At 37.4% G+C, this 11,685-nt stretch overlaps 1 protein-coding gene across 1 annotated transcript; it reads right to left on the minus strand.

Moving 5' to 3' along the window:
- Positions 1–1,475: 1,475 nt before the first annotated feature.
- Positions 1,476–2,923, minus strand: LOC131426940 (uncharacterized). The gene is made up of 2 exons (XM_058589730.1): positions 2,879–2,923; positions 1,476–2,023 (listed from the first exon to the last, which is right to left on the minus strand). Exon 2 carries the CDS (start codon positions 2,011–2,013, stop codon positions 1,543–1,545), a length of 471 nt encoding a protein of 156 aa, XP_058445713.1. The 5' UTR covers positions 2,014–2,023; positions 2,879–2,923; the 3' UTR covers positions 1,476–1,542.
- Between the last annotated feature and the right edge of the window lie 8,762 nt (positions 2,924–11,685).

Consider the following 11,685-nt stretch of genomic DNA (forward strand, 5'->3'; position numbering starts at 1 on the left):
GGAAAAAAATCCGCCATACTTCTCTTCCGATGGAAAGAACTTCACCGTATTGCGACATGATTTCCCGAACGCACTGATCGCTGGTCTGCGGGGGAAGGTCATGCACGCGTACTTGTATGGCATTGTCCACCATGTGCACAGGAATTTTGTATTTAATGTTGTCACACTCAACGCTGTACACCTCGTTGTTAACCGAAGCGAATGCAATTGCATCGCTTTCACGTTTAAACATAATGTATACACAGTTAGATGCCTTGTTGAATTGAATCTCAATTACATTATTAGCGTCTAAATGCATTCGTTCTTTACGTAAGATTTCAATTTCATTTGCTGCTGGTCTAACTTTGCAACGCAAGTTGACAATTATCGCAGAAAATCGAATCGATGATTCAACTTGATTCTCATACTAGTTTGAAATATTTCAAAACCCTTGTGTGGAGCATTCACAGACATTTTCATAGACACAACTTATACAAAGGTTATATGCACCTAGTTAGTATAAGCGGCAATAGTAAAATGATTCTATCGCAATTGTCAACTGCCTGTATAGAATCGGATCACGAAACGAGAATAAGCGACCGTTTGTTGCTTCAGAGAAGATCCCCACAGCAACGTGCTAACCTTTGATTCTCAGAAATGTCATCGAGAGAAATTCGCTCTCCCACTGGTGTCGATTCTATGTTAAATGAGCCATGCCGGGTTTTCGTTGTTGCGATAATTTCCGTCTCTCTTTGATGGCACTGATTCAATCGTTGAAGAGTTGCCAGTGAACGTTCTTTGATACGATAAAATCCATCTCTGATTTTGATCATATTTTCAAATTTTGTTGAAATTGGTTCCACATATTTCCACATTTTCGAGATATTGATACTTGAGTATGTAGTATTTTGAAGTTAAATTGTTCAGAAATTTTTTAGTTTGTAAACTTAAAAATATGTAACCTTTGAAAAAAAATTTGTATTTTGATAATTTATATATAATTGTAGAAAATTTGAAAATTCTAAAACTTCATTGAAAAAAGTTATGATGGACAAACTTGATTTTATTGGTCTTTAACAAACAATCTCGACACCAATGCATTTTAAAGTATTCATATCTTCGACATGTTTTCTTGTTTAAACATCGTCTACAACTTTTTCAAAGGAGTAAATTCTCTATTTCGTATTGTATGCAAAATAATTTTTTTTAACTACACCACTGTGCAACGGTAATGAGAAAGGCATCTTTACACCTAATAGTCTAATAGCTTCGTATTAAACATTGAAGTGAATTTTCTATAATTATCCGGACTGGCGAGTAATTACATAAAGCACATGTGATTCAATTCACGATCATTGTTGATTATTAAATGTTGTATACACCGCACGACTGGAATTATGTACAATTCTAACATAAACTCAAAAAATCGTATTGATCAAAAGCGAAACGTAAAGGAAATCCATCATATTGATGTTGATTTATAAAAAAATTAATAGTTCCATATCACGTGTCGTCATTTATTTCTAATTGAGTATCACAATTAAATTCCTCTTAAAACTGTAGTTACCATCCATGATGGTGATGATGATGATGGTGCCGACGGTGTCCATATCCATAACCTCCATAGCCTCCATATCCTCCGTATCCATAGCCTCCACCATATCCTCCATAACCACCATATCCAGGTCCACCATATCCATACCCGGGATTCCCTCCAAAGCCTCCGAAACCTCCTCCAACCACACCAACCCCAACTCCAACACCGACTCCTCCGAATCCAAACTGACGCTTTTGTCGAACGGCTTGCTCGGCAGTACTATCTTGGTCATTAATCTGTGCCAGTTCGGCAGGATTCACTGCTGGAGCGTCGTTCGACACCTGAATTGCCAGCTCTTGAGCTTGTTGTTGGGGAGGTAGTCCTGCTGGCCTGCTTAGTAAAATGGTGCCATCCTGCGCCACCGGAATCTCAGCTTGCGGCCAAGCAAACGCTGATCCGGCGATTGCCAGCACAATTATCAGGCAGGTTGATTGCATTTTGTTTAATCTGAAACGTGAAAATTTTCAATTGATAAGTTACTTTCAAAATGTTAGTAGTCTCCTTAATCAAATTGATTTGATGAAACTATTTAATAAACGATGTTTTCGATTTGTTTTATTTTTTTCTTTTAACCTTTTCTCCTTAATGCATAGATTCCCAAGTAGCAAACAGTTGTTCTTGTGTAGTATTTCTTAACTCTTCTCGCAACGATTGTAAAATTGGAAAAACGCACTTTGTTTGTATGATGTGCAACAAGTTTCTTGTTTGATATGTTTCACTTCAGTCATATTTGTTAAGAGTAAGCCGAAAATTAAACTGTTCAAATGAACATGGTGTACAGTCAGTTAATAAAATCGAGGTAGAACATAATTCTTACAGGTTTTTGGGTTGGTTTCACAAGCAGTAATACGAATGATTTTCACATTTGTTACAAAAACACGTGAAATCTCTTGTCTAACATATCGAACCAAAATAACCGTTCTGTAGCAATCGTGAAACATGCCAATTTTAACATGTTTTAATTGCTACTTGGGTTGTATTTGATTGATAAATAACTTTATAAAACTTCCACACATCAGTTCGTTCTTTTTAATGAGAAATTTTGTTATTCAAAATTCAACGCGGCGATTTCGATAGTAATGCCGTTTTAGGTAAAACATACAACACCTAAAATATTTACTATCATTCGAAATTATTGTCTTCTATGAACAACACACAATCCTATCGGATGTTGAATTTAGCCATAGTATTTTTTATACATTAGATCAGATATTTCACCAAACACAAACTTTTTAAACTACCAAACACCGAATTTACTACATGAAGCGCAACTGTTTACTCCAGAAGTGATAAACAACTGACCTCTTGAAACGCTTAGATCCAAACGGTGACTATTCTTGATCCCATCCAATCGGTGTTCTTTTATATATCAGACTCAGAATTAAAACCATCTCGCGACAACGGGAAGACGTAAGAGAAGCTTCCGAATTCAACAATGTATTATGTACACAAATACACTATGTAACCTGTTCGGTCGGAGTAAGATACGATTCGGTTCGTTGTCTCTGCACCCGCGCCACGCCTCCAATCAACAGCCCATTCAAATTTAGCAAGGTTGTGTATCATGCAGCATCACGACGGGACAATTGCCGGTTTGTTTATGCGCATTTTACGTGCTACCGATCAGTGCTGGGTCCGAGACTTGGAAGGTCACCTAGATTGAAACAAACAGAAACATAGTTCTGTTCACCTAATTGTGTTACTATACTTTTCTTATGCTACAACCAATGTGCCATACATGGTAAATGGTTATGTTATTGATATCGAATGATACCTGTACTTAAAAAAATTGAAAAACGTGTAATAAGAAATGATACTATGAATCATATAAATGTTCATTTCCGAAAATGTTAATATCTTTTACGATATAACAGCGCTAAGGAACAAAAACTTTTGGAGTCTTTCATTTAACACATTTGAAAGTTTGAGGATTTTGCTGAAAGTCATTCATAATTTAATATATAAGGGATGTATCGAAAAGTAGTTAGCAACATTGATTATTGAATAAAAAACGTGTTTAATCCACCTAGCAGTGAGATGATACCTTTTTTTACCAATCTGCATGTGTTTTTTGCATGAATATTCTTCGGTGTTTAAGTTTTCATGACATTATTTTAATGACCGTCGTTTTAAGCGACAATTTGAGATTTTAATTACTCATTACTCTGTAATGTCGAAACTGCAAATCGGATCGAATTTATATCTAGAAGTGTGATAATTGATTAAAGATGCCATGATATGTAAGTTCCACTTTAGAGTTTACGGTAATTTAAGGTACTTCCAGAGCCGGTATTCAGGAACCAGCATAACCTAAACCGATTCGTATGGCCATATGACGAATAAATTACAACAGTTTTGAGTCCAACTTTGAAGCTCAATCCCATCTTCTATATCGGTTTGAATTTTAAAAATTCATCATCATGTATTTCGAGAACCGGAAGTCATAATTGGATAAAATTAATTAATTTTGTATATAAGCTTATTTTAATTTGAATTTTTGTAGCCTGGGGGTGTTTCCCGCGGACCCACACAGACCGAGGGATGCGGCCAACGTCATCTGGAAGACTCATGATATATTCCACCCACCGGCCGGTGCCGATCGCCAGCTGAAGGTTGGATCTGCCAAAGTCGACCACTGCGACCCCAATACAACATTATCCAATCATACTATCCTAGTTTTAAGTTAGTCGTTAATAAAATTAGAAAAAGTCCTTGGCACCTTAGAGCTAAAGCAGTGTGCCTTAAAAATAATTATATTATTGAATAAAAAAAAAAAAAATTTGAATTTTTGTTTCTGATATTTGATTAGGCTTTTTTTGAGAAAACGATTGAGCTTTGAGAAACGATTTTATACTGGAACCGGAATTGTAAAATCGGTATGGCCGAAGTCAGATAAATTCTTCTGAATAGCTGTATAGTTTACATTTGTTTCAAAATATTTGAAAATCAGTGAAGACATCTTTGAGAAATCATAGCACGAATTAAATTTTTAGGTGCCTTCTGAATCGACAAAAAGTTAATTTTTTTTATCGGCTATCCAAATCTGCTAACCCGATAAACCTGATTAATTTATGTGGAATAGACATTTTTATACCAATCACCCTGTATCCCCGAAACCGGATGTTGGATCTGGCTGAAGAGCAAACTGTTTTATAAAATCTTGAAACTTTTCATTTGAATCTTAGATGATTCTTAGAATTCATTTGAATCTTAGATCGGTTCAGCCATCTACGAGTAGAATGAGTAACACAATTTTGATTTCGTTTCATATATCATCCTGTAGTTCCGGAACCAGAGGTCGGAACCAAACATAATTCAGGAACTTTGTTTGGGAGCATACGACTTTTCGTATGAATCTGAATTTGTAGAAAAGAAATTTTCCGAGAAAATTGAGTGAAATTATTTGTCACACACGCATTTGCTGATCTCGACGAACTGATTCGAATGGTATATGGATGTTATGTTCTTCCAGCATTTATTGCTGTAAGTAGTTTAAAACAATATAATTAAAAAAAATCTGCCATCATCTGGTTTATATATGTCATATTCGAACGATTATGTTGCCAAAAACGAGCCGTGCTAAAATCGGTCCGAGGCTAAATGTCATGGAAAAGGATGCTGTACACAGTCTTTTTGGTACTTAGAAACAATTGTATGTAACAGAATAAAAAATCGTGTTTTCCGTTGCTCCCAAGCATTGCTTTGTCATACAGCGCTCAAAACTCCTACTGCTGGAATTGGGGGAAAAGTCGTTTACACAAAAATTTCGATATCTCCGTTAAAAATGGACTGATTTTAACAATCTATGACTTGTTGGATAGGTATTATCGTGCGGAATCTTAGTCTGAAAACATATTCTGTTTTCAAGGTCAATTGTGACAGATACTGTCAAAAAACTGAAAATTTTGACATAAAACTTCGTATAACTCAAAAAGTAAACATCCGATCTTAAAACCATTCAATAGCGTTTTGGGTGACGGGGAGACCTTTCATTTGCAACTTGTTTGATCAAAATCGGTCCAGCCATCTCTGAGATCTCGACCTCTTAGCTGACAACACACATACAGACACACACACACATACACACACAGACATTTGCTCAGTTCGTCGAGCTGAATCGATTGGTATATGTCATTCGGCCCTCCGGGCCTCGGAAAAATTTTCGAAAGTTTGAGCGAATTCTATACCTATTTTTTATATATATAAAAAAAGGTAAAAAGCGAAAAAAAAACATATTTCGACATCAGTTTTCGATATATTGTTGAAAAATTACATTTTTATGCATTTCACTGATTATATTAAAGAAAATCCTAGTTTCTGTAAAACGCTCGCACTTTGGACTTGACATTCTTCATTAAATTCTGCACAGTTACTTTTGTGACTTTCCTGGTGGCAGCTTGAACTCCTGCATGTTTTGGGACACTGTACCTTCCTTCCGAAAGTGCCGCTTGACAATTGCCCAATACCTTTCTATTGGCCGAAGATCAGAGCAGTTCGGTGGGTTGATGTGCTTTTCCACGAATTGTACATTATTTTTTGACAACCACTGTAAAACTGAGTTGGCGTAGTGGGCTGAAGCCAAATCCGGTCAGAAGAGAGGAGGAGCCTTATGCTTTCTAAACAGTGGCAGCATTCTCTTCTTCAAACATTCTTCATCGTACACCTTGGCGTTAATTGTGCCCATCGTGAAGAAAATCGACGACCGCAAACCACAGGTACAAATTGCTTGCCAGACCAACACCTTCTGCCCAAGCTTTTCCATCGCCACCGTGGTGTCAGCGTCGTCCAGGTCCTGGTACACCGATTTCGTATAATATTGCGGTCCGGGCAGCGCTCGTGAGTCTTCCTTGGCGTAGGTTTCGTCGTCGATCAGAATGTATCCGTCTTTATTCTGTAGAATCCGGTTATACAGTTTTCGCGCTCTTGTTTTGGCCTGAACTTGCTGTACCAGGGACTTTTTCGGCACCTTCTGTTTCTTGTACGTTTTCAGGGAGTTCCGAACTTTGATCCGTTGAATCATCCCGATGCTGGTGTTGAACTGCTTGGCCAAATCCCGCGTCGACGCCGATGAGTTTTTCCTGATGTACTCAACCACTTTTAAGTCCCGGCCGGGCTGGCTGGGACCCGTTTTCCTACCGGATCGGGGCAAATCCTTCATGGAAAGGGTCTTACCGAACTTCTCGATAATATTTTTGACACTGGTGTGGTGCACTTTCACCCGGTTTGCAATTTCGTTGTACGTGACAACACTTTCTGAGCACCAAGTGTGCAGAATTTTCTTTCGCGTTTCCGGATCAATTCGACTCATCATTGAAACGATAAACCGTACCGAAATCAATGTAAACAAACATGTCACTGCAAAAAATTAAGCCATTTCAAAGTAATAATTGTTTGAATGTTGCTAGCTACTTATCGATACACTCCTTAAGGTATTTTTCCAATGCATTCAACTTTATTTTCAGTGTATAGCTTTTCAAGAGTGCTAAATCGATTTCCTACACACTTCGAAAAAACTCTGTGATTTTACATCTTACTAGATGTGGTAAATAGAGCGTCGCAATTCACGTAAATTTACGAGGAAGATCATTCAATATTGTGTCTAAAATTCCATGACATGAAATTCATTGAAATAAAAAAATATACTGATAGCGACCGCCGTGACTCGAACCGAGAATCAATGGATCACAAAATACGTCTTTTAATCGACAGAACCACAGAAGTACACATCTGCTTGGCTGATAAAAGGTGAATCTAAGTTCATACAATCCCACCTGCTAACAGAATGCAAGTTACAGTCGAAACTTGTAAAATTCATGATAATTTAACATTAAGTCACTACAAACAAAATTTTCTGTCATTTGGCGAATTAGGTCTTTTTGAACTACATCGTGCGAAGAATTAAACCACCTGTAAAATTCAAAATTTTATTGGTGCGTATACATACCATCTTTTTCGATTACGTGCAAAACAAATGGTTTGCCATACTCAAATCGAGGGCAATGTTTCATTCAAACCGGAGTATGTGAAGTCTGATGTCTTGCTACCCCTTTTATTTTATAACTCAGCTATATGATTAAGAATTCGTACAACTGGGTAATACAACAAACATTTTCGTAGCATTTGTCCAGTTGTTCCAGTTGTTTTGTTGAATATAGCATTTAAGCTCGTTTATCCTAGGTAATAAAAAATTTACAATCGTTTGTTCATTATTTCATCATTATGTTTTAAGGGAAGTAAATTCTGTTAAGAAATTTGAGCTCAATAACGATGAAATATTGAGCGAAATGAAATGAAATATAACATGAAATGAAATATGGTTACTGTTGTTACATTGAAATTGTTCTGAACCGGAAACGGCTACTATACAAGTACATATGGAGCTAGGTTTCGGAATCCTAAGGTGAAACGTGTTTAAAATAGTCATTAAAAATGGCGATACTAAAAACCCAGACGCAAAAACTTGTCCTAATTCGGCTGAAATCTGTATTAAATGGGTCATGCTAGTTGATGGTCAAAGGAATCCCAGTTCTCGGTTACAAAAGTAGTGGTCAAAAACTCTAAAATGCCTACCTAGGATCGATTCCCACCGCTGCACATAGAGTCACAAAGTTTTTTTACCCGAGAGGCAAATGGCCTCAAAGTTATAATTTCTATAACAAAACCTATTCTAATCCACCTAGTGGTGTAATGATGCCTTTCGAGTAGTGGCAAGAAGCAAGATCTGGCCAGAAGACAACAGGATCCTTGTGGTTTCGAATCATAGGTAGAAGTCGTTTTTGTAAACATTACTTGATGTATATTTCGCTGTTCATTGAAGCATTGGGGATGAGGGGTTTCGAAATCTTACCGCAGCTACAAATTGCTTGCCAGACCATAGCTTTCTTACCAAATTTTTCGACTTCAATCGATGTCTCGGACTGGTTTAACACTTGCCTTGTGGTCCCGGCAAGGATTTGTAATCAAGTTTCACATAGGTTTCATCGTCCATGATTATGCAGTTCAAATTTCCAGCAAGAATCGTATTGTACAGCTTTCGAACCCTCGGCCTGATCGATGCTTCTTGTTTCGGACTACGTTTTGGTTGTTTCTGCTTCTTAACACATGGATCAATAAGTCCCGAGACTAACAATGAAAACAACATTTTTTTTGCAAATTTTTTTTTTATTCATCAACATAATCACCTTTTAGGGTGATACAATGATTCCAACGTTTTTCCAATTTTTCAATACCATGTTTATAAAAAAATTTATCTTTCGCTTCAAAATAAGCTTCAGTTTCAGCGATGACCTCCTCATTTGAGTCAAATCTTTTTCCCTGGAGCTTTTTTTTAAGATCAGCAAAGAGCCAGTAGTCACTGGGTGCTAAATCTGGTGAGTATGGGGTGTGGGGAGCAGATCAAAGCCCAATTCGTTTAATTTCGCCATTGTTTTTATCGACTTGTGGCAGGGTGCATTGTCTCAATCGCGGCACCCACTTGGAAAAAACCTTTTTCATGCTCAATTTTTCATGAAGGATAGTAAATACACATTCATATGATATCTGTGTCATCTCAGCAATCTCACGGAGCTTCACTTTACGATCTCTCATTATAATTTTTGTCACTTCACTCACATTTTCCGGTGTAACGGCTTCCACAGGTCTACCCAAGCGTTCCGCGTCAATTGTGTCGGTACGACCACGTTTAAACTCGGCGAACCACCGACAAATCGTTGCTTTTGATGGACAAGAGTCCGGATAACATTTTTCAATCCATTGTTTCGCTTGCACGGTGTTTTACCCATTAAAAACAATGTTTTATCAAAACACGAAACTCTTTTTTTTCATTTTTTAAACAAACTACAAAACGACTTTACTCCAATCTCGATAACTCAGCTGTTTCTGGTCGGATCGACTTAAAATTTTGACCCGTTTCAAGCAAAGGTTAGTACTCTAGAAAAACGTGGTTACTGGTTTACTACGAGCGCCATTTCTGCTTTAGTCTCGGGACTTATTGATCCATGTGTTATAGGTTCGAAGATTCAAACGTTCTTTAGCACGAAGAACATTTGACTTCGAAGTGCCCACTTTTTTGGCCACATCCCGAACTCCTTCTTTTGCTCGAACGCTTTCACTAAACGTTTATCCAACTAAGGGTTAGCAGGACCTTTTTTTCGACCCGTTTTCGGTTTATCCTCAAAGGTGTTATCCTCACCGAACTTCCTGATTGCATTTCGCACGGCTTTTTAACTTACTCCTTCCATGTTTGCTATTTTTCTCAGTGACAGTCCGCGTTCTGTGCACCTCTTGTACACAATTTGTCGACGTTGTTCTGCTGAAAGTGCACGCATTTCGAAACAAGCTAATGAAAACGAATAAACAACTGCACAAGTGGTTAGAGAAGAGTGTAAACAACAGGACGCAGCCATAAAAATTGACAGATGCTGAACCATTGCGAAATGGGAGAGGGTTTTTGTTGCGTCCATACATTCTGGGACAGTCTTTAAAACCTACAGAGTGAAGCAGTTTGCAGACAAATTAATGTTTGGCCGTCTACTGACAATGAGTACCGATCGGAATATTTTCGAGACAAGTTAAAAAATTATTTTACGTTTTATTTCCGGTGATTCCGGAATCGGTTCGTATGTTTGTGTATTGACAATAGCTAACGATTGGAATAGTTTTGAAGCCAGTTAGAATTTTTTACGTTTTTTGTTCCGCCGTTTTAGATGACGGTATCAAATTTTTAACACACTTCGCCGTATAATTCCATGAGGCCTTTCATTTGAATCTAAGTTTTTTAAGTCGGTCGCGCCATCTCTAAGAAAAGTGACAAAGTAATTTGAAATAAGATTTTTTTCACTGATCCGGAACCGAAAGTCGGATTTGAATAAAATTCAGGAACTTTGTGTGGGGTTACAAGAAAAGTACATGAAAATCGGTTCAGTCAACTCCGAGAAAAGAGAATGCAAAAAATTGTTCATATATACATATACACATACAGACTACTACATACTAGAATATAGAATACTCGAAGAACTGAGTCGAATGGTATATGACACTCGCCCCTCCGGGCCTCTGTTCAAAAGTCGGTTTTCACAGTGATTACATAACCTTTCTATATATCAAAAAAGGAGTATTAGAAATGTTCCAAAATTCAATTCCGGAATCCTGGTCTAGAGTCAAGTTTCCCAATTCTGTTCCAGTTGAAGACTTCAGGTTCAAAATGATGTTTCAAAATTCCTTTTCACAAGTCAGATCTAGAATACTCGTCCAGAACCCAGTTCAAAAATCAAGTTTCTGAGTTCAAGTTTCAGAATTCAGAAACAGAATTCTGTTCAATAACTCAGTTCCTAAATTCAATTCCAGAATCTAGATCCATAATTGAATTCTAATCCTGGATTCTGATCTTATCTCGGCTTTCAGTTCCAAAATTCAGTTACATAATTCAAGTGGCTCAGAATTCGGGTCCAGAATCCAAAATAAAATTCCAGTTCAAGAATTTTGTTCTAAATTTAAATTCCAGAATACAGGTTCAGGATCAGTTCAAGGACCAGGACGAAGACCAGGCCTCAGTTACAGAATTTGAACCTTAGATTCTGTTCGAAAGTTCTGGTTCTGATACTGTACCAAGATTCTGGAACTGAATTCTAGAATCCAAAACCAAAACTAGGGACCTGGACTCTGGAACTGCAGTCCGGAACCAAATCCTAGACTTGGATTCTGTTCTGAGCCTGAATTTTAGTTCCAGAATTATGGCTCTGAATTTAGTTCCAGTATTTAGTAATAGTTATAAAATTTAGTTCAGATTCATGGTCCAGAATTTAGATTAAAAATTTTACCTCAAAACTCAGTTCCGGTGGTCAAATTTAAAATCCAAGTCCAGAATCTAGTTCCAGAATCCAGATACAGAATTCAGCTTCTTTTAACCCGGCGAAGGACCGCAACTAGGTTAAAGCCGGGTATAAATAAACGATATAAAAAATAAATTCAGCTCCAAATTCCGTATTCGGAACCGGAAAAAAGGTTGCTGAATCAAATAAATACACCCTCATCTCCTCCGTGGGACTAGAAAAGGTCTTAGGCACATCTGAAGGTCCTTAACTCGATGAATTTCCCCATTGTCGATGCAC

This window comes from Malaya genurostris, chromosome 2, assembly GCF_030247185.1.
Source record: "Malaya genurostris strain Urasoe2022 chromosome 2, Malgen_1.1, whole genome shotgun sequence".
Taxonomy (NCBI): Eukaryota; Metazoa; Arthropoda; class Insecta; order Diptera; family Culicidae; genus Malaya; species Malaya genurostris.

Excerpts from the sequence above, each read along its gene's own strand:
- LOC131426940 (XM_058589730.1), bottom strand. The coding sequence starts at position 2,013 with ATGCAATCAACCTGCCTGATAATTGTGCTGGCAATCGCCGGATCAGCG.